At 40.7% G+C, this 23,642-nt stretch overlaps 6 protein-coding genes across 6 annotated transcripts; 2 read left to right on the top strand and 4 right to left on the bottom strand.

The window, feature by feature from the left end:
* Positions 1–195: 195 nt before the first annotated feature.
* Positions 196–612, bottom strand: N7516_004484 (uncharacterized protein; the record flags this gene model as incomplete). Its single annotated transcript, XM_057217204.1, has 1 exon — positions 196–612. One exon carries the CDS (start codon positions 610–612, stop codon positions 196–198), a length of 417 nt encoding a protein of 138 aa, XP_057079087.1.
* A 1,273-nt stretch (positions 613–1,885) lies between these two features.
* On the top strand, positions 1,886–2,359 carry N7516_004485 (huntingtin-interacting protein K; the record flags this gene model as incomplete). Its single annotated transcript, XM_057217205.1, has 2 exons — positions 1,886–2,194; positions 2,255–2,359. 2 exons carry the CDS (start codon positions 1,886–1,888, stop codon positions 2,357–2,359), a joined length of 414 nt encoding a protein of 137 aa, XP_057079088.1.
* Positions 2,360–4,499: 2,140 nt separating this feature from the next.
* Positions 4,500–5,846, bottom strand: N7516_004486 (uncharacterized protein; the record flags this gene model as incomplete). The annotated part of the gene is made up of 4 exons (XM_057217206.1): positions 4,500–5,522; positions 5,582–5,610; positions 5,663–5,706; positions 5,758–5,846. 4 exons carry the CDS (start codon positions 5,844–5,846, stop codon positions 4,500–4,502), a joined length of 1,185 nt encoding a protein of 394 aa, XP_057079089.1.
* A 273-nt stretch (positions 5,847–6,119) lies between these two features.
* On the bottom strand, positions 6,120–6,639 carry N7516_004487 (uncharacterized protein; the record flags this gene model as incomplete). The annotated part of the gene is made up of 2 exons (XM_057217207.1): positions 6,120–6,354; positions 6,614–6,639. The coding sequence occupies 2 exons, from the start codon at positions 6,637–6,639 to the stop codon at positions 6,120–6,122; spliced, it is 261 nt and encodes an 86-aa protein (XP_057079090.1).
* A 3,898-nt stretch (positions 6,640–10,537) lies between these two features.
* N7516_004488 (putative choline transport protein) lies at positions 10,538–12,293 on the top strand (the record flags this gene model as incomplete). The annotated part of the gene is made up of 3 exons (XM_057217208.1): positions 10,538–10,701; positions 10,766–11,394; positions 11,446–12,293. The coding sequence occupies 3 exons, from the start codon at positions 10,538–10,540 to the stop codon at positions 12,291–12,293; spliced, it is 1,641 nt and encodes a 546-aa protein (XP_057079091.1).
* Positions 12,294–12,587: 294 nt separating this feature from the next.
* N7516_004489 (D-hexose-6-phosphate mutarotase) lies at positions 12,588–13,673 on the bottom strand (the record flags this gene model as incomplete). The annotated part of the gene is made up of 3 exons (XM_057217209.1): positions 12,588–12,974; positions 13,039–13,368; positions 13,431–13,673. 3 exons carry the CDS (start codon positions 13,671–13,673, stop codon positions 12,588–12,590), a joined length of 960 nt encoding a protein of 319 aa, XP_057079092.1.
* Between the last annotated feature and the right edge of the window lie 9,969 nt (positions 13,674–23,642).

Consider the following 23,642-nt stretch of genomic DNA (forward strand, 5'->3'; position numbering starts at 1 on the left):
AGGTAGTGATAAACCCAAGAACCACACCACGCAGCCCACCAAACATTGTAAACATTCATAATTCATTCCAAAATCATTGGAAGGGTGCAGCCAACAAATTACGACCCTTATGGGCTATTAGTAGCCAGGTTAGTATGTTCAAAATGAAAAGCAGGTGGGAGTAATGCAATCCGACAAACCATGCCATCGATATCATCAATCGGGAATCCGATCTTTGATGGATTCCAGTATCATGAGAAGACGATTGTAGACTGTTCTGTCCTCATCCGGACGATTGATGAGTTTCCATGACAGCATATTCAGCCTGAAGTCTAGATTAAGACAGTCGCGGACGAAATCGACGACGAAGTAAGTCAGATGATGCCCTCGCACCGTCCGACAGCCTGGAACATGTTCAAACATGACTTGTCCCGTGCTTCGGATATTGTCCACCTCAATTGGAAGCCGGCCTAACTGGTCAATGGTCGTTTGGCGATATTCGGGAGAGGAACTGCGCCAGGCTAGTCTGTCCAACACGTTCAAGATGCTAGCTTGAAAGTGCCGCCATGCATCGTGATAAGCTTGTTCCCAGATCGATATGTCCGTGGGAGGGTTCCTCGTAGGTTGAGACATCATGAAGGGCAGTGGCTATGGTAGACCTGCGCTTTGGTATGTAGCTGTCAGTAAATCAATGTCTCCAAAGGGATCAAGGTGATCAGAAGATACAGTAAGGATGTAACCATCAGATGAAAGATAGATGAGAAGATAACTCGACCCGGTGGTGGTTAGAGGGAAGCTATTTACTCCCTTGCAATCGAAAATGACTTGGTCGAATATGCCGAGAGTTAATAATGGAAGATATGAATGCGTTTGTGCGTGATATTGTTTTACAGGGTTGCGTGCCCTGGGAAACGACCGGGGACATGACAAAGGGTTAATTATCAGATGGAATCTGAAAGAGGCACAAAGGTCGTTGTTTTTAAGGCATTTGTCCTTTTGTCTATTTATCCTAGCTAGCAATTTTGGAGGTACGTCAAGGCAACTTGTACACCAACAAAGCAAGTCAAGGATATGGGTTCTGCAGAGGATCTCCTCGGTTTATTTTAGTCTGAATGAGCTCGGGATGAAACTATTTTTCAGTATTAACTGAAACATTACTCTTTGCCTGCTCCTCGATCTCCACAGGCCAATTGTATGAAAAACACACTGCAACGTGCCATGTCTCTCTCTTACAGGTAGAGGGTTTCTTCTTCGAGCTTCATAAGATAAATGAAACCATGTAAAGAGGCCGCGGGAAGATGGCTAAGATGATGATAAAATCGAATTTACAAAGCACCAGAAATAGGTATATGTAAGCGGCATAGAAAACCTTCCTATATGTAACGAGGGATATAGAGATGAGATGGATGCATATTCAAGTTATATGGAGAGTCAAATATAATATTGGGGAGGTTGATATAATCCGTTTGAGTGTGACTGGAAATACTTCAGCACTTTCAGAAAACCAGTGCCACGCCATCACCGGCGAATTTGGTCCAAATATAGTCTCTAGGTACACCGGCCTGAACCCTTGGCTGTCTTCTCATGCCGAGGTTCTTTTGAGGCTTCTGAAGTGGAGCCTCAAAGTGGAGATTGCAAGTTGTGGAGTCAACCCGAAGGATGGTGTAGCTGCAAATATTTAGTTCTAAAGCATCTAGAAACACAAGATGTTACCAAGTCTAACTTGAATAAGACAAGACGTTGAGAGAGAAAGAAAGGTCCAAATAATTTCTTGGCACGGATGAATAAACAATTATGTCAGCACTTATCTGTTGGAACCTGGGGCTTATCAGTGACGTCGTGTTGTCCACACATAGCTCGAGTCGAGATCAACTTCAACTCCCAACACCCGTTGAACAAAGAAAACATGTCCGATCCAATCCCCTCCGCAACTGCTGACCCAGACATTGTCGAAAAACCCCTTTCCTCAAACGCCGAAGATCGCAAAGCCGCTGCCGCTCTCTCCTCCCTCCACACAAATGAAATCGCAACGGAGGGTGCCCCCATCGGAGCACCGGTTAACGCAAACCAAGAGGCTCTGGGAAGGGCCATGAGTCGACTGGAGATAGCTGCTGGACAAGGCTCCGACAACAGGACAACGGTTGAGGTACTGAAGACTGATGAGGTGGTGAAAAGGAAGGCAGTCAAGGTTGCTCCGGCGGATGTCACACTACTGGTATGTTTGCCGATCTACCTCGGTGCTCGTCTCTGTGCGGCTTTATTAATATGGCTGTAGGTTGACCAGTTGGATTTAAATAAGATGAAGGCCACGGAATTGCTCAAGGCCCATGACGGGGATGCCATCAAGGCAATGAAAGCATTCATTGCCCCATCTATTTAGATGTGACTACTTGAATGATTTACTGTTAGCGTTTCATGATTTAATGAGTTGAGTTGGAACGAAGCACATGAGAACGAAAAAACCATTTCTATGTATCAAGACTCGCTCTTGATGCTCGGGATCTGGGTATCACGTCCAAGGAGCGTAGGTACACAATGATTGTCATCAGCCAAAGATAATCACTATTCATCTTCCTCTACCTCACCTTTCTTGCGTTCAATTCCCTTGCCCTCGTAAATACTCCACAGCATAGCCCAACCAAGCAAAGACTCAGCAGCCAGTGCCCACCAGACCGCCCCAATCATGTTATTCTCGAGACCCAGACCCAGCCCCCCAGCCACCTAGGAAAGGACCCAGGGTACGACCTGCACTGGATATACTCTGTGCCACTCCATGTACTGTGCCTAGGATAGACGGGTCCCCGTGGCGGTCTTGGCCATGGTTCTGAGTTTGCAGAGTAACCCCCATCAACAGAGATCCCGGCTCGGGAAGCTGTCACGCGAGCGTGGGGTAGATGCCGACCGGGGGGGAAGAACACTGCCGTTTTGCGTGATCCTACCTTAACACGGATTTGAATCCGTACAGCAGCCTGAGTCACTCTTGTAAGCTACAGAGAGGAGAGTTGGAGTGGGAAAAGAGCTATGACACCATTTCACCCCACATTTGCGTGGGGTTGATGCGATGGAGTCGGGAAGTTGCCGAGTTAACCGTATACATATAATAATGGACTCTGTAAGATATCCAGGAAGGACCGCTAAAATATATTCATACGGCTGTATACGCAGTCGACTATTCTTCTTCTCTATGAGGATCTCAGAATAGTTCTGTTCTAGGTAGTTTTGAAATCGGGGTACAAATGGCTGTGTATAGCCCCATAATACCGGAAAACAACAGGGGAGCTCCAGGCTAATCTCATAGACAACTCGCAAAGTGGACTCGAAAAAAAAAAAAAAAAAAAAAAAAAATGGTTAAAAAGCTACCAAGAAGCTATCTTCCTAATTTCGTTGTCAGAAAGAATACTGACTTATATAAATAACTATCATTTTAAACGCCATTTGAACGGAATTTTTGACATCGAGACTTTTTTTTTTTGGTATGATTTAAAACAGCTTTTTTTAGACGACTTCTCCAATGTCTTTTTAAGATGTCTTTTAAGATGTCTCAATAACTAACTTAGTTACGTAGTACGTACATACTCTGCAAAAAGAAGAAAAGAAAAAAAGAAGAATGCACTGGCCGGGATTCGAACCCGGGCTGTTGCTTGGTCCGAAAATTTCCTAAATAGGAAGGTGGGAAAGCAAAGTGTTAACCTCTCCACCACCAGTGCCTTTGATATATTAATAACTACAAATTCAATTTCACTAGACTCTCAGTAAAGGTATTCCTAGTCCTTCGTAGACTTAAACAAAAATGTAAATTGTTGGCGGAACGAGAACAAGGAGCGGTAGAAAGACTATATTGACTGGCTAACGGAAGACTGGGGGAAGAAGAAGAGAGAGAGAGAGACAGAGAGAGGAAAGAGGTATTCGAACATGCAGGCACTACTAGCCTGACAAACCAGGCAGCCACATAGTCTCCAGCAAAACTAAGAGTATGGACTAACTAACTATACCCTTTTAAGCGAGGAACACTTAGGAATAGGAACCTAACTTGAGCATCGTACCACTTAACCATCGGTGCGTTATTAACAGAGAATCTACGTGGTTGAGATTGGAGAAATAACACTGTAGGATTCTCTGCTTGCAGTTGGACGGAGAGGAGAAGGAGAGAAGGAGAGAAGGAGAGAAAGAGAGACAACATGCACAAAGAGGATCTATCCCAAGTGGGGCCTGGGCCTCAGGCACCCAGGCACACAACAGTTATTCTACTCATTATGGGCTCATCTTCACCTGATTCTATATAAAAGATAAGCGCAAACCATAGATGGGCTGTAAATCTAGGGTAAACTATCTCTTCCTACTTTATAAGGACTATAATGAGAGAATAACCTATATAAAAATATATATGGGTGTAAGTAGTTTGGTTCAAACACAAAGAATGAGGGCGTTGTATCTTAAAATGTACTAACAAATAACAACAATTCCAAAGCAAGAACATTATGATATCAACAAGGCGATCGTGCATATTGTTTTTGATACACTTAAACATCACATTGTTTCTCAAGCTTATTGACTGAGCCTTGGGTTGTCCAAGTGTCAGTTCGATGATGCTCCTTTGTGGTCCAGTTCTCGAGGGGGACAGCTTCGACACGATGCATATCGTTCACGAACTCGTTATTGGACCTGTTGATAGGTTCAGTACTGGAGCGCTTGGTCCCGCTGTACTTGCCAGGCGGTGTATCTTTATTTCCCCGACGGAAAGGTGGCTTCCATGAACGAGGGAATGTGAATGAAGGACGGGATTGTGAGTTGTTGGAATCGTAGCCGCTACTATCATTATTTGGGTTGTCGGGGTTTCCAGGTCGCTGGGCTCGGTTGCTGTTGTATTGAAATGCTTTGACGCCAAACAACTTGCGCAGTAGTGGCCACCAGCACATGAGGTTGGCAACATAGATTGCTGTGCTGGCTTCACGGATGTACCAGATTTGGTATGTGGTTGTGAGTGGGGAGGCAAAATTGAAATATTTGTTTAGGATAGCAGCGATGATCGTGAACAAGCCTAGACTCATGACGCCGACGAGGACGACCTTTCTGCGCCGTTTGAGTTGAGCTTTGATAAGGAGGGGAATTGGAATGGCGAACATGACGGCATCAGAGGAGATATTGAAGACGGCTTGGGTTATCGAGTAGTACTGGTATGTCGCACACTGCATATTATCCACCGGCATGGCCCAGTACTGTGAGAACGGTCGGCAGTAAACTGCATAGTAGGTGAGCATTATGACGACAAATCCGACCGCAATGTACACAGCAAGGATCTTGATATAGAAGTTTGATTTCAGATTCTGCGTGATTCGCCAATAGAGCATCAGCATGCATGTCTTGACACCCCAGGTTGAGATTAACATGCATTGCTCCAGCCCAATGACAATTTTGCTTCCATAGATCCGATCGCTGACTTGCTTTGGGTCCGCTAGCACCCGGTCATAGTCCTTGGGGTCCATGAGGTTCGTTGCGTAGCGGGCCGATATTTGAATCAAGACTAGCAGGGTGGTATAGATTGCCTTTTGGGGAGCCAGCGGGTCAGTCAAAAGAAATGAATCGATTTTCCGACGACACTTACGAAGGTTGCTGCCATCACATAGTCGTCCACTAGATGGCCACTCGTTAGCAGAATCAAAAAGGTAGAGCCTAGAAGTCTTACCAAACAACCGTTTGTATGATCCATTGGCAATTATACGAGCCGCACTTTGCTGCAATTAGCATTGCTCTAATTCTGGACGTACATTTCAGACCTACACTCTTCCAATATAAATAACAAGCCCTATAGACCAGAAGACTATGGCTTCTGTAAAGAGCTGGGTTGGAGTGGGCGACACATTCCCCATCTTGACAGATAGTGCGACCTTCGGCCTAAACCGGACCTCAAATTTCCAGGACGGTATAGAACGAGTCTGCCATGTATGAGAAACAGCAATTTATCGAAGGTTTCTGATGAGGAGCATCAGTGACACGTTTGAATTGTTCTCATAGCTTGTTTACCGAGTGCCCGGGTAAATCTATTAATGATGTATTCGGAACAAGTTACTGCGCTGAGGAGATCGGTCATTTCATCTAGTCGGTGAAAGTGGTTAAGGTCCCGGGAATGGGATTTAAAGCTGTCAACCGAGACAGGGCCATAGCGTCATGCGTCTTGGCTCGTGAGATGTCAGTGCTGGCTGATAAGCAAGGAGGAATGGGGTGCAAACGCAAGGGATTGCTTCCCTCAAACTGCCAATCCAGTCGATGACAGCCGGCTTTGGAATGTACAAAGTAGGCACGGAGTACGGAATAAACATGGGTGAATAAGTTTTACGTTTCACATTCCTCCTTTGTGTCTTATGGGTTTTCCTTCCGCTGGCCAAAACAAGATGCTAATAAAATCAGCTTGTGTCACTAAGTCTTCCAATAAAATGCGCAATATTGTGTGTGCAAAAGGACGCAGCTGTGCGTGATATCTCTAACAGGATACTTTAAGCGAGACTGGTGTAACCCAATGTTAATGTCATCCTTGATCGCCGTTCAGTTAATATTCTTATTTTTTTTTTAGGCCATAAAATTTCCCACATATGCACGTTGCTGATAGCTTTGTGATCTCCATGCCTCGAGCACAAACAAACCCGTTGATGGGTCATATTTCATAGTGGATGCGTAGGAGACCTGTGGCCAATATTATTGGGGGGTTCGGAACTTTGATCTGCATGGCAAGATTCAATAGCTCCTGGGCACAGTGATCCTTCATCAAAATAGCTTACGCGATATGCGAGCTAAATAAAGGGTTAGTATTGTCTCACGCTAGGTCAATCGTTGACCGAAGATCATGCCTGATATAAATATTCTTCAACCTTCTGCATTTTATCCCTAGAAAACCTTAATCCTCAATGCCTTCCATAGGTTTGGTCATTATAGGTAGAAGCCTAAAAGCCGCCGCTACCGCTAGTACATACAAAGATGGGGCCTTACACTTACCTCAACTCTACTCAATTGTGCCCTTTTGTATGAATATAACTACCAAATGCTCCATAGTATTTCTATAGAGGTGCTAGAGTGATAACATTTACTACTCTCCAATCAGCCCATTTACTCAGCACTTTGGGGAGTTCCAGCACAATGGAGAAATATCGACAAGTAGGATGAGCGCTACTAGTTATTACTACTCGAAAATCTCGACAAATCTAAATATTGAATCAAATGCCCTTTTCAGCAAAAGTCCTAGATAATGTGAGAGGAGGCCATCTGTTTGACAGCTCTCGAGATGGAGTGACCTTGAAGCGGATTGCAGCACTTGACGAGGAAGAATATTAATTAAACACGGCATTGTAATTTCGAGGTTTAATATACTCCACTTGTTGAATGCAATATCAGCCCAGGTGAAACTGGCCACGTGAAAAGCCGTAAATGCCAAATTCCACTGGAGTAGGGAGGGATTGAACATGACACATATAACGGCTGTACCTTCATCCTGAATGACGACGTGGTGGTTTCATAATACAAAAATATATGGAATGGCCAATCATAAGCTTGTTAGTGTGAGAAATATTTGAGATTTTGAGATATCAAGCTACACGAGGCAAGATATCACACACGAGTAGCCGACTGCTAATATAGTCTTATCGTATCCTTTTTAGTAGTCCTTTTTGCAGTCATTAATGGTATATTTGGACGCTCCTTACCTTGATAACTCATTATCTTTCACGTCCACCGACAGGGTCTCTTCTACTTTTGATGAACCAGGCACTGATTCGAGCGGAGTCGGTCACTACTGAGGAGTGTCGCGTCAAATGCCGGAAGCCCAGCTATAACTACTTACAGTTCACCAGTGAACCTTTTACGCTACAAGTCCAGAACATATTGTTGATGAAGTTGCAACTGGTTGTTCAGTATTGATCATATGCGTGAAACTATCGAGTAGGGCCGGTGTTGGTGTGACAAAGATCTTATGCTATCTAGAGGCTGTAGGTGGTGTCAATCCTTACCGTGATATTGGCCAGGATACCGTAAAGAAGCCGAATTATGATTTTTACTGCCTTCGTATACATCTTAAGAGACATTTTAAAAGACGTCGACAAGCTATCTCAAGAAGTTCGCTTGAAAGTCATACCAATGATATCCTCTAAGGATTCTGTTTGTAGTGTCACTTTGAGTTTGTAAGGGTACGAGACTTCCAGTTCTTACACCAGTCTTGGATATCTTGAATTGCCGCGGTCCATTCATAGGCGGGGTATATCTCTTCAATGGTCTTGCCTATATCGCGTGTGTGTAGTTTGCAAAGATATTCCCATCGAACCTTATCAGAGAAGTTTTTCTTGGTAGGCACTTCGGTGCCTTCGTACTCGTCTGCTTCTTTATACGGGATGTATCGGTGACGCTTATGGGTAGCTTATGTCTTAATGATATCCAGGGAAAGGATTTTATGGGCCCGAGTGAAGAGCAGAGACCTGGTCATTCATATAGCCGATTTGCTGTAAGGTTATTGGTGTTGGTGGTGCCGGTCCGATATTCTCCTGGGGGCATACTGAGCCAACCATGTCTTACAGGCTTCGTGTTGTTCGCGTGCAACCGGCCCGATGGAGGTCTTGGAATCCTCGAATTCAAGGTCATGCTTAACCTTGTAATATACTCACAAGGCCGATGTGACACTACACCCAGGGTATCGGCAGTAGAGCTCCCCTCTGAAAACCAGAGGGGAGCTGGGGAGCATCTTTCTCTGTGAGCTGAAGGTATGGCTTTATGCCATTAATCGGGACGGATGGTTGGGCACTCAGCGAAAGCTTATTTACGCGAGTACCCCTCTTGGCACGCTTCCTTTTCTCTGGTCGTTTTGTTTCCGGGTTCTTCTCACAGGCTTTCTGGTGCCTGTTTCTGCTATCCTCCCGAACAAAGGTCGCCTCACAATAGCCACATTTGAATTGAGGTAGGACGAAGTCCACCGGGAGTACCTCCCGGTGGTCATGGTACTGATGGACCTGCAACCTCGGCAATAGGATCAATGATGAAGTGGAAGGAAGAGAAAGTTGGAAGGTGCTAGGGGAGGTTTATATATTGGATTAAAAATTACGCATAACATTGTAATACAATAATTACCAAGTCTTATAGTGCTCAGTGTTTTCAAAACTGTTTTAGGGGGTATTTGGTGCCCGAATGCCTTATTTTGCACCGCTCTCCACACCGCTCTATACAACGTATTGTAACTTTTTACACAATATGAAGCTTCAACGTTTTCATCTCATAGAAATGGACGATATATCTCATTTGTACGCTGATAAAAAGCTTCATTTTTGAGATTTACAAACCGCCCAAGAACGTTGAGATATCTACATTTGTATGAGATCAAAAGCTTCATTTTGATACTTGCAAACCGTCCGAGAAAGTGGAGATATCTACATTTGTATGAGATGAAAAGCTTCATTTTTGACACTTGTACGGGCGACTAAATATGCCACCGGTTATAACGTCTCCGCCGTTTTATCACCGCCTTTTGAAACATATAGTTACGCTAATTTCAATTTGTAAACATCAGTCCTCTACAGTATAATCAATTCAATTTAGATTCAATTTAGATTCAATTCAGATCCAATTCAGATTCAATTCAACTTCAATTTACTCTAGTAGAAATCTGTTACAACCTGCCCCTGGTATATATCCCCCCCCAACAAGCTCAGGCCCACGTCTCGCACCAGTCGAAAAATGTTTTCCCGAGAAAAGAAGTGAGAATTTGTGCTGTTCGTTCAAGCAGCAAAGCACAACAGAGCAGTCTTTGCCCTCTGCCTATTCTGTATTCATATACACGGAGTATTTATGATGTAAATGATCGACCACGCGATACCATGTGGCCATCAAGGGGTATGGCGATTTTATGCATGGTGCAGACCAATTACATGTTGCGCCCCAGACCCTTGACAGCGCTGAAATGTAGAATATATTCAGCAAAGCAACAACTAAATCAGCAAAAAGATTTCAAGTGTTACCCTAAATGTTGAATGAAATTCGCCCCAAGCTACGGAATACTCTGTAAGTTGTATGTGATGATCGACGCCCTAGATGCCGCATTCGCCGCGAACCTCCCTTGCTTAGCGATGTATCAACTCGGTTCGATTTGGGAAGGTCATAAGAGAAACAATTTATACGGGTCCAATCAACAGCAATATTGTAATACATTTAGATGATTCACTCCTTAAAGGTACACAGCATTGGCCCTTTTCTAACGCAAATAGTGATACTATTGCCAATACCACCCCTAGCTCCATGTTTAATCCACGGTGACCAAGGAAACATGACCATTCCTTCGAAGAAAACGGTAGATAAGTCATACTCGTATAAATGCTTGGACCTTGTGTAATACATGTGGTAGCCATGAGGGCTAATGCCCTCAAATCTTACATTCCTGTTGCGACACGCCTGATTGTTCCTGTGCGCCCTGTATGCTCTGTCAAACCTAGTGGGGTGATGTACCTTCTTTTTTTTTCTCTTTATCTTGTTACTGCCATGCCTCGATCCTTTTGTTGAATATCCTCTCTAACACCGCACGGCGCACGGCAAAATGGTGGTGTTCCCAAGTCCGACCTCCGCGGACACTGAAAAATGCCCGAAAGGCCAAGCCGCAATGGACGAAGTACGGCTGGAATCTGCACTTGGACATAAACAAGAGCTGTCGCGGAACTTCGGACTGTGGAGTTTGACCAGTTTGGGGATTGTTATTGCAAAGTAAGACCCTTGTAGTAAATCAGAAATTTCACTGATCCCACATCAATAAACTAACGGAACCAAGTTCTTGGGCTTCAACAGGAGGTACAATCGTCGCTGCGCTCCAAAATGGCGGTCCGATGGCTGTTCTATACGGACTAATTCTAGTCAGCGTCTTTTATACGACCATCTCAGCCTCTCTAGCCGAACTCGCCTCCTCTATGCCTTCTGCCGGAGGAGTATACTATTGGTCATCAGTATTAAGCCGGAGTCGAGGTCGCACAGTGGGGTTTTTCACTGGGTATCTGAATGCTTGCGCGTGGCTGTTGTCAGCGTCATCGATGAGCTCCATGTTGGGGAATGAGGGCGTTGCTATGTATCTGTTGAGATATCCGAATGTGAAGTGGCATTCCTGGCAAGTATTCATTGTATTCCAGCTCGTCAATTGGATGTGTTGTGCCATTGTATGCCTCGGAAATCGGTTCATTCCCCTCCTCAACCGCATTGCCCTTACTCTGTCAATGTGTGGTCTCGTTACGACTGTGGTGGTTCTCACAGTAATGCCAAAGAAGCATGCGAGCAGCGCTCAGGTGTGGACTGAGTACCACAACAACACAGGCGGATGGTCAGACGGAGTCTGTTTTATGACCGGTCTGTTAAATGCTGCATTTGCGGTTGGGGTGCCAGACTGTATTAGCCATTTATCAGAAGAAGGTATGTCGGAAACAGGACGAAAGGAAAGTACCAACTAACAACATGTTCTAGTCCCTGAACCCGAGATCAAGGTCCCGCAAGGCATAATGTTGCAGATGCTCACAGCTTTCGTCACATCATTTGTGTACCTGATCGCCCTCTTCTACTCCATCCAAGATCTAGACGCCGTCTTTACAAGTAATACCGGCTTTTTCCCAACCGCGGAGATCTACCGGCAAGCAACAGGGTCTAACGCAGGCGCTATTGGTCTGATTGCAGTATTATTTCTTGCAACCTTCCCAACTCTTATCGGGACCTTCGTGACAGGCGGTCGAATGTGGTGGAGTCTAGCGCGCGACGATGCAACGCCCTTTTCGAACTATTTCGCTCAAGTGCACCCAACACTGAACTGCCCCGTGCGTGCCACAGTTGCTATGAGCGCGCTCGTTACTTGTCTCGGGTGTATCTATATCGGTAGCACGACGGCATTCCAGGCGCTCATCTCGTCATTCATTGTACTAAGCTCGCTGTCCTACTTCGGAGCCATCTTTCCGCATGTTTTGTCTGGTCGGGGGAACATGGTCCCTGGACCGTTTTATATGGGACAGAAACTTGGGATGGCAGTTAATATTGTTTCTTTGTTGTATATTTTGGTTACTGTTATCTTCTTCTGCTTCCCCTTGGTGTTACCGGCCACAGTTCAAAATATGAACTATACCAGTGTGATCGTTGTTGGCTTGATGGTTCTCACTGCCTTCTGGTGGGCGTTCCGCGGCAGACACCAATACCATGGCCCGCAGTATAGCTTTGAGGCCGCTGAGCGGTTGGCTACGTTCCAAGAGGGCAAGGAGGGTCGTCGATCCTTTATTGATCTTGTGGTATCGCCTGTTGGTATTGAACATGGGAATGTTTCACGGTGAACAGGAAACGGGCCCCCAAAACAATGAAAATGGGCGAGAATTGTAACTATTGTTACTGATTGATGACATAACTATAATCTTCTCATAGCATGTGTATCTATACCTTGAATTAATTTTGGGTGAATATAATAGGGATTTGTGTACCAATTCACAATGGGTCAAACAAGGCGAGGTTACAGATCAAATATGGCCGTACGATTAGCGAACCTTTAATTTGAAATTGGAATAGGCGTCTTAAAGTCATAACTATCATGCATAGGAATCACTAGTAGGAGACAAGATATCCTCTCGTCTTCATAGTCGCGACTTAATGCTCTGACCACCTTCCCAGGCCTCTCCAGCTTCAAGTGTTTGCCAACCAGACACTGAGCCAGCCTCCACACAGATCATGTTCTTGTAAGCTTCGTCTGGGCCGAAATCGGCCATGCCCTTGGCCTTCTCAATCCAAGGGTTCCAGACCACAACATCAGTCAAACCTTCCCGAGTGATCGAGAACAAAGATTGGTTATCCTTCGCAGAGGCAACGACAATTGGAACGGCGGGATCAAGTTGTTTGTAAATGCGATCGGTTTCTTGGGTGATCGCCAATGCGGGGGACGATTCAGTGTGAGAAGTCGCTTGGAGCGTCTTATCAATGTAGGTTTTGGATTCGAGGCCTTTCACACGGACGTCGGAGATATCCTATTCATCAAATTCCAAATCAGCGGGGGATCGGGGAAGATAACCCTGGGAAGTTTTATCATACCGCAATGTTCAGATAGGTGTGCATCAGCACCTGGAAATCAAAGTTCTGCTGGCCCTCATTGCGAACCTGCAGAGCCGTCTCCAGTGAGTCCGTGGTGAGTGTAACACTGTAGACCAAACCGAACTCGTATGGCCATGCGGCGCGGAACTCATCGGTCAGCATAGAGTGCGATAGGCCGAAATCCAACTTCACGGTAAGATCGGTTTGGTCGCTATCCCTTCCGGGCGCTTCCGAAGAGGACTTGCCCAAGAACTCCCAGTTGGAGTTGCGAGCGAAGCCATGTTGTGGCAGGGTTGAGGTAGCGTGGTTTTGGGGCGGGGGACCAAAGACCTGGATAATAAGCAGGGCGGTTAGCTAGTAGCTCAAGCAGAGAAATCATGACGTTCACATACGGGGAACACGAGCGGAATACCACCACGGATAGGCTTGGAACCATCCAGATGAGACTTCTCGCTTATGAACAGCTGCTCCTGGCCGCCTGTCTTCCACGAGGTCACAGTGGCGCCATACAGATGCACAGTCACTGACTGGCCAGTGGGCAACGAAGCTTCGATGATGTTGTCCTTGATGGAGAGGGTGGGTTGGGGAAGAGAGGCTCCCACTCCAATTGCCGAGGGTTTGTTTGATCGGTCCATGGTGTAAGGAAATGGAAAAAATAGAATTGTGTGTTTGAAAGGTGAAAGGGAGAAGAGAGATGCTTGGATGTTTCATGTTGAAGCGCGGGGGGGATCTTATCGGCCCCGCCTGTTTTGTTTGGGCAACTTGATGTATGACATTTCTCATATTTATATTTCAATAACAAGCCAACTAATCTCAGGAATAACCTAGATATTCTATTTATTTATCTATTAAGCATTAACCCACATGATTCACTATGTAAAATACTAGAAAATCTTCAACCCCCAGTCAACGCTCACGCCGCCTAGACAAGATAAAAAAGACGGATGCATAAGAATACACGAGCCCACAAAGAATTATCAGACCAGTACAGTGATTATGGCCCGTGGAGGTCTGCCACTTTCAAAAGCTCTCTGGCAATTGGAATGGCGATGAGTGTGCCTAGTATACTGACCAAGAAATAGGTTGTACCAGAACGCGCGCCAAAATCTTCAGTTTCAAGAGGCTTGCGCAACACAAGCAGGGGAGATACTGGTTGCAGTGCCGCTCCAGAATCCAAAAGGGACAGTAAATTCCAAGATAGCAGCCTGATTCGACTCCGATGGAAGCCATGGGGCGAAAGTAAACACCTAACAGATGAACGGAATATCCAGGAATGAACCACCCAATGATGAACGCGAATAGTACGCAACAGAATCTCAGACTGTAACCTGAAATGCCTGTTTCCTTTTGCATGAAGGGTCTTCACGCTGATATAGATGCTAAGTCTTTATGACATATTGAGCGTCAACATTAATAGTCTCTCGCGCTCTGGAATAAGACTTTGTTGGTATAATATAGTGGAATAAGAGAAAAAGAGTAGTGGACTCCTACAGTCAGTGGACATAAGTTTTTGCACCCCCTATAGCCCCACCTAGGCGCCAGGGGTGCAAAAACTTATGTCCAGTCACTATATTTCCTGTAAATGTTCATGCCTTGATGCCTAGCTATGGCCTGGTTATTGACCGCTCCTTACTATACAATGTACTGTAAATCATTCTACGACGGACAAATCCCTGAATTTAATGCCTGAATGTCTTGTTTTAGACCGCTTTCAGGCCTGTAACCAACTCGGCATGGAATAACCAGGCACCATAACCCATAAAAATGAGGCTTTTGATCCCCATACAAACGGCGACATCTCCATGTTTTTAGATGGTTTGCAAGTGCCAAAAATGAAGGTTTTCATCTACACACGAATGGCAGTATCTCCATATTTTTGGACGTTTTACAAGTGTCAAAAATGAAGTTTTTGATCCCATACAAAGTGAGATGAGATATCTCCACTGACACTTACAAACCACCCAAGAAAGTCGAGATATCTGAATTTGTATGCTGATGAAAAGCTTCATTTTTGACACTTGCAAACCACCAAAATCAGGCTACTTTGATTATTAAGGAAGTGTCGTGGTAATTCAGGTATTTTAATTCTTCTGCCGGTATTAATTCAGGCCGCCAGGCCAAAGGAAGGCATCAAGGCATGAACATTTACCGGAAATAGGGTTTTGGCAGTTGGCGCCTATACCGCTTCGTAGAAGGTTTTAATATCAGTACCCGTACTATAAAAAGGCTCCGGCTCCGGCTTAGTATTCATCGTCGCGCTAATTCAAAGGAAAAGCAAGAGATTCAGCTCTAGTTAATCAACCAAATCCTATAAGAAGAGATTGAAATTAGTGATATTAAAGTAGAGGGAGGGAAAGAGAAGGGGGGATAATATAGTAGGAAGGCTTCAATACCGAGAAATAATGGAATTTAATATATTATGGTAGTAGCCTTAGGCCTATTCGCGGAACATCTATCCACGGAAAAATTGTACGAACGGTACGAATCGATGAAGCAGGGAAACCAATCAATCCAAGAATACGCTACAAACGTACAACAGGTTATCTCCGACCTAAATTAGAATATTCCGGATCCGATGCTTGTTCGTGAAGTCTATAACTAAAATGAAGCTTTTGGCCTCCATACAAAGTGAGATAGATGTCTCAACATTCTTGGACGGTTTGCACGTGCCAAAAATGAAGCTTTTCATCTCATAGAAATTCAGATATCTCCGTGTTTTTGGTGGTTTGCAAGTGTCATGGAGATATCTCACTTTGTATGGAGATCAAAAGCTTCATTTTTGACACTTGCAAACCCCATAAAACATATAGATATCTGAATTAGTACGCTGATGAAAGGCTTCATTTTTGAGAGTTGTAAGCTCCAGCAAAATCAGACTACATTGATTATTGAGGGAAGTGTCATTAGGTAGTAATTCAGGCATTTTAATTCTTCTGTCAGTCTTAATTCAGACCGCCAGGCCAAAGCTAGGCATCAAGGCATGAGAATTTACCGGGAATAAGGGTTTGGCAGTTGGCGCCTATACCGCTACGTATAAAGAGTTTTTTAAGTGACATGCCTAGGAGTATTATCGTATGTAACAATCGATCTTACTCCCTTCTTAGACGAAAGAAGCCTTCTATCATAATACGTAATATAGGTTCACTATATAGGTATGGGGACTTCTAAAAGTAAATTGAAATGAATTTGAAGTGAATTTGAAATGAATCTAAAGTGAATCTAAAGTGAATTCGAAGTGAATTGTATTATATTATATTATCCATGGATATTATATTATTACCTATATATTTTAATTTAATAACTTTCTCTTCCTTCTACTTTATTATTAATCCTATTATTTTTATTGCCCTAGTGTTTAAGAGGCATCCGATTGTAAATAATGATTTAGGGACAAGTGGCCTAGTAGTTCCAATTTTAGCAAAACCAACTCCACCGTCTTTCAGCTCTACAGTCCTGGAAGGAACTCGTCAAACTTCCTCTCCCTCTAAATCCGCTAAAGTGACAAGCAGATCATATTCTCTACCACCTCCCTCACTATCTTCTCCTCCACTTCACTCACTCTCTCCTCCTCCTCCTCCTCCGCTTCACTTACTTCTCCTCCACCACCTCCCTCACTCTCTTCTCCTCCACTTCACTCACTTGCTTCTCCTCCACCACCTCCCTCACTCTCTTCTCCTCCACTTCACTCACTTGCTTCTCCTCCACCACCTCCCTTACTCTCTTCTCCTCCACTTCACTCACCCCTCTCCTCCTCCTCCTCCTCCTCCTCCTCCTCCTCCTCCTCCTCCGCTTCACTTACTTACTTCTCCTCCACCACCTCCCTCACTCTCTTCTCCTCCACTTTACTCACTTGCTTCTCCTCCACTTCCCTCACTTGCTTCTCCTCCACTTCACTCACTCTCTTCTCCTCTACTTCCCTCACTTGCCTCTCCTCCACCACCTCCCTCACTCTCTTCTCCACCGCTTCCCTCACTTGCTTCCCCTCCACCACCTCACTCACTCTCTTCTGACACCTTCCGATATAGAGAGCCTATCACCCGACCATGTATAGGACCCAGTGGAGGGGAATATCTAGACCCAGGGCCTGTTCCTAGGCACTCTTCCCCCGAATCGGCGTTTCACCGTCGATATGGAGGCAAGAGGCCATCCGAACCCTATGGAACGAGAACCAAGCCCTACGGAAAAGAATTCAGGCTGAAGAGAAGCTCTTACAACTTGCACCGCCAGCTGTGGCCAAGCAGGTTGAAAAGTTGGGACCCGTGCCAGCTGAGACTGCACTTCCTTCCTACTTTGACTTTGGTCGGGATGAAACCAGTGATGACGACTGATGTGGATATTTGGGATCTAGGTCCAAGTATGGAGGGAAGGAAGGGACCGATCTTGATGCATCTACTATCAAATGACCATTGTTTTAGGGAGGAAATTTCTGACTTCCCAGTCAAGAATTAGTGACAGTGAGACATGCTCGAATACTCGGACCCAGATTGGTCAGTTCCGGCTGAGATTCCGGGCAGTACTCGAGGATAAGTGCTCAGGCCCAGTCCCCTCCTGATCCATTAGTATTATCTCTTGAATTCACTCGTTTATTATTACAATTGTGGCCTGTGTAGTTTGTGTAGTAGTCTGTGTAGTGGTGTTTAATCTAGCCTGGATTGAACGATTCTATTTTCCATGCCGTCACAGGCTTGGTAGGCATTTGGGTCGGATTGAGTCCAGAGTCCCAAATTGGGTTATAAACTATGCTGATTCTGTATATAATTTGGCTAATCTGTGTAAAAGCTGGACCGGGTTTTCTGGGGCCCTAGGTTAAAATAGTTAATACTTCCCTTAAAATTTCTAAATCAAATAATCAAAATAATCAAAATAGCCTGATTTTTCTAGCGTTTGTAAGTATCAGAAATAAAGCCTTTTACTAGTATATAAATATCGATATCTATACTATCTATATTTAGTGGCGGTTTACAAGTGTCAAAAATAAAGCTATTCATCAGCATGCAAATATAGATATCTCGATATTTTATGGCGGTTTGCAAGTGTCAAAAACGAAGCTTTTTATTAGTATAAAACATATAGTTAAATGCTTCAAGAAGGCGGTAATGGAATTGGCGGTGAGGCATTACTAGCCACTTATAGAGTTTAAGGGAATTTAATGGGAAGAGAGAGAGAGAGAGAAGGTTGATTGTTCTTGATCTGTAGAGAGCTACTTATTGTGACGGTGCCAATTACAACTGACCAGTTGGTTAGAAGAAGATGCGTGTCAACTCGGAATCTTATTGATGAAGAGGAAAAGGATAAGCCTAGTAACTAGCTAGCTATATATATATCCTTTCCTCCGTTTACAGACGGAAGTCTATATCGCAATTAAGCCTGATTGAGCAATCCCTCGATTGACCCGTTTATTATCTTCCGTCCCGCGTTTGCTCTTTACTCTATCAACGGTCAAACGGCGGGCGCGGTAATCCCGATAGGTATAACCTAAACGGCCCTTCCCCTATCTCCTACTCCTCCTCTGTTTATAAGCCCCGTAGTAGTTTATAATCGTCTTCCTTCTAATACTTAATCAGTCGGTTCGGGGAGAACTATAGGGACTCCGCTAATAGCGGTAGGCTATCTAGTAAACTTAGTAGTAAGTTAATTATAACCGAACGGTCCTTATAGAACTCCTAACCGGGTAGCTAGTATATAAGGTCTTCTAGATTAAACCTAAATATCCTTAGCGCCGCGTATTAGAGCCGGTTATTAACTAGCGATAAGGGGTTTATAAAGAACGTTTTTAGGCGCTAGAGGCTTTAGATTATCTTATATCCCCTAGGCTAAACTTAGTAGCTACCCTTAGCTACGTCTATATAAGTAATATTATACGCCTCTTTTTCTAATAGTACTAGGCTATTATTATTAGGGTAGGGAATCTAAAACTTATCTTAGTCCGCGTACTTCTCTTATTTTAGTAGGTTAAAAGATAGACCTATCCGGTTTTAGTAGATATAATAAAACTCTACTAACTTTTATAGGGTATATATAAAATTAAAGACTAGGTACTACGCCGGATTGTTATTATATCCGGTCTATTTAATATAATATTATAACTTTTAGTTCCGGGTCCTACTAGCTAGGACTCGCTTAATTTTATACTCTTTATAATCTTTAATAATTATAGTCCCTAAAAGGTCTTAAATTTATCTAATTAAAGATTTTATAATATTAGCTTTATATAGTTTCTTAGTATAAAAAATAGGATAAACTTTAATAGTTTTAAGGAGATTAATCTTAAAGAAATAGCCGGATTTCTTAAGGATCTTATATAGCCTAGCTATCTAATTATCTAATTTCCGGTTTAGTCTTTATATTATCTAGTCCTTAATTATAATAAAAATTATATTACTTATATCGAAATCTAGTTCCCGCTTATACTTATCGGCCTTATATTTTTATATATCTTATACTAATTTTAAATTAGCCTTAGTCCGGATCTAAATATCTTCTATTAGTTTAATAAATTCCCGAGTATTTTATTTTAGGCTAGTTTTCGGGAGCGGGCCGGCTATTTACTAGTCTTACGATATATAAGGTTAATATCTATATTCTATAATAAATAGCGATATCCTTATTAAATCCTACGGAAGTACTACTATTATAAAGTCTACTATCGGTAGAATTTCCGACTAATTATTTTAGTAGTATTCTATAAATAGTCTTAGTCGTTATACTATATATTAGTTTATAATCTTTATTTAACTATCTATTTATAAATAGTAGATAGTCGATAGTTTCCTTTTTATACCTAGGATTTAATAGAACTCTTTCTAGAATTCTAATATAAACTATAGTTTTTAGTCTAAGATTATAGAATCTAGTATATTATAGTATTAGTATATATACTTAATAAATAGCCTCGCTATCTCTTAACCTATAACTATTTTATAGTATAAAATTAAAATTAGCTATTTTATTAATTAGTCTATAATAATATATATTATATTATATCCGTATTTATCCTTTAGAAACGATTTAAAGTCTATTATAATATACTACTAAGGCCGGTCTAGCGTTAGTAGCGGTTATAGTAATCCTAGCTTCTTATTATATTAAGATTTTATCTATTTATAAATTAGATAATTTTCTATATATCTATCTATATCTTCTTATAATCCTAGCTAGAAGTATTATTATCTAGCTAGATTAGCTATTTTCTTCTTCCTAGGATATATTATTAACGCTTAGCGGTATATCTTATCTAATAAATATATATATAAGTTATTATCCTTTAGTATTATTAGTCGGCTATTATAAATTAGTAATCCTACTAACGTAACTTCGTATAATAACTCCGCGTTTATCGCCTCTTCTTAATATTATATAAGATCGGGATACTTTATATTTACTATTCTAACTTATTCTATAATATCTATTTTAGATACTAGGATATTTATTAGTACGAAGATAGCTATTATTAGGTCCTTAGGTTTACTTATAGTTTCTATCCTCTTATTTAGTCGGTTTAGAGATAGTAGTATTTATATTTAGTAATTTATTAAGCTTTCTAGTTTATCTTTTCGGGATAATATATCTGTTATAGCGTTTTTTACTACTAACCGGTATTCGATAATAAACCTAAATTATACTAGCGTTTAGGTCTATTAGATTTATCGATTATTTAGCGTTCTTTTTATTATAAAATATATTAAGGACCGATAGTCGGTATATATCTTAAATAGCTTATTTTTTTATAGCCTTTTTAGCTTAGGTTTTTATTCCGCTAATATCTTTATAATTATAAGTATCTTTTTATTATAGATATCGTAGTTTTACTCTATTAGCGAAAGCGTCTTCGAGAAAAATAATATTAAGTATTATTATTTATTTATACCTTTCTAGATAAGTACGCCTCTTACCGCTCTATTTAAGATATTAGTTTCGATTTAGGTCTCTATTATTAGGTTATAGTAGTATAATACTAATATTTTTATTAGGAGCTTTTTTAGCCTTTCGAAAGCCTTTTAATAATCGGTTATCTATTCGAACTAATAATCCTTTCTTATTAGCTAATAAAGCGGTTTTACGATTTTACTATAGTCTCGGATAAATATTTAATAGAAGTTATAAAACCTAAGGAAGGATTAAACTTTTTTAATTATCTCTAAGATCTATTATTTAATAATAATATCTATTTTCGCGGGGTCTATCTAAATATCTTTAATATTAATAATAAAATCGAGGAATCTAGTTTTTATTATACTAAACTTATATTTTAATATTACTACTTATAGTCCGGCCTTCTATAAGTACTTTAGAACCTTTCGAACCTATTTCTTATATTAAATAAAGTCCTTATTATAGATAAGGATATTATCTATAAAGATTATAATAAAATCGTCTAGGTACTCGATTAAAGTATTATTTATATATCTTTAAAAAGCCGCTAATATATTCGTTAAGCCGAAGGGTATAATCTTAAATTTATAAGATCTTAACCTTAATCTAAAAGTCGTAAATTCCTCTAATACTAGATCTATCCTAATTCGATAAAAACCCTAATATATATCTAGTTTTATAAAAATCTTTACCTTTTTTAATCTCTCGAGCGTCTTAAGAATTAATAGAAGGGGATATTAGTCTCTTTTTATTATCGCGTTAAACTTTTAGTAATCTATATAGAATCGTAGTCTATTATCTAGTTTCTTTATTATAATAATTAGTAAAGCGAAGAGAGTATTACTAAGGATAATAAATCTTTTATATAGATTTTCGATAATATATTATCTTACTACTTTAAGTTCTTTTATAAATATCTTATAAAATAAGCTATAATTAAGCTTATTCTTCCTTTTAATTATAATTTTATAGTCGATCTTATTTTATAAGAGTAGTAATATATCCGAGTCTTTCTTAGAGAATATATTAAGATAATTATAATAAGTCTTTAAGATTTACTATTCTAGCTCCTCCCTTTCTAACTTATAGACTAAGACTTTATTAATCTTATATATATTTATAATAAAGATATTAGCTATCTTTCTTTTTATATATCTACCGAATCCTATTATACTAATTATTATAATATCTATTAAGGGAAGTATCCCTCTTTAACTTTTACTCCGATCTCTTCGGGGCTTTAAGGGTTATTTATAGTTAATTAATACGCGTTTTATCTTAATTAGGTTATCCTACCGGTCCTCTTTTTAAGTCCTTAATAATAAGTACTATATTTCCCCTATTTAGGCGTTTCGCTCTTATTATTCTATATTAGCTTAGTATACTAGGTCCGAGGTTAGTTATTTTAGGATTTCCTATAGGATAATTATACTCTATTTCCCTATTATCTTCTCGATTATAATAGCTTCTCTTAGCTATTATAGGCTATATCTCTAGTAATCTAATAATATATTATAATATACTAGTTAGCGCCGGTCTAGGATAATATCTATAGCTTTAAGATCGGTAATTAAGTAGGATAGCTATAGTTATCGTCGGCTATCGATAACTAACGTTAATTTAATAAGATACGTGATTATCGGTCTATTTTAACCGTCGAATCCTCTAATTAGGTAGGGCGTTTCTAATCTTTCTATAGACGTTCTAAATCTTTATAATAAAAGAATCGCTAGGTCTATATCGATAATAATAAAATAATCCGTCTTTATATCTATTAACGCTATAATAGTAATAATATAAGTATTATATAAAAGCTATATCTAAAAAATTATACTCTAGTTTAATTAAAATATCTCTTTTATAAGATTAAATATTTAGATACCGACTATCCTACTTAGGAAAGAGACTTCTTTTAGGGGTACTAGTTTTTTAGCTTTACTAAGTTGTCGAGCTTCTCTATCTAGTTTATTAGGATTAGGGCTAGTTATTTAATCGCGGCTATTATCTTTATCTTTTATTACTAATAATCCTTTATAAAGTATTTATTTTTTTTATATTTATAATACTTTACTACGCTAATCTTAGTTTTTACTCTTAGGGTCTCGCTATCTTTAGTCTTTAATAAATTAATAGAGATAACTATTATAGTAATATAGCTCTCTAAGCCTCTCTTACTACTATCTTAGTTCTATATAGACTTCTTTTTTCCTAATTAATAATTATATTTAACTAGTTAAAGGTCTATAAATAGATCTAGGTAAACTCGTTAAATAAGAACGTCTTATTTATATCCGCGATAACTAGCCTCTATAAGTCTATAATAAGTTTATAATAGAGGTCCTCCTTTCGGCTATTAAGATCTATCTATACTTCGTCTACTAAGTAGCGGAATTTAGATAAGAACTATCTAAACTTATCCCCTTTTTTTATAACTAGTAGATAATAGCTTCTTTTAGTATTAATTAGTCGATTTAGGTTTTTATAGACGCTATCTAAATACTTAAGAATTTCTATTATATTATAGTATTAGTAGGTCGCGCCGATCTATTATCTCGGTAGAATATATTTTATTACCTCTCCGCTATAACGGCTAATAATATAAATAATCCTTAGAGAGTTTATAAGATAGTAGTCCTTATTTATTTAGAGTTTATTTTGAATTAATATTTTCTATTCTTTAAAAAAGAGCTATTTACTATCTATAAATAGAGGCGGATCTAGTAATTTTAAGG

Source organism: Penicillium verrucosum (genome assembly GCF_028828655.1).
Source record: "Penicillium verrucosum strain IBT 35672 chromosome Unknown utg000001l_segment0_segment0, whole genome shotgun sequence".
NCBI lineage: Eukaryota > Fungi > Ascomycota > Eurotiomycetes > Eurotiales > Aspergillaceae > Penicillium > Penicillium verrucosum.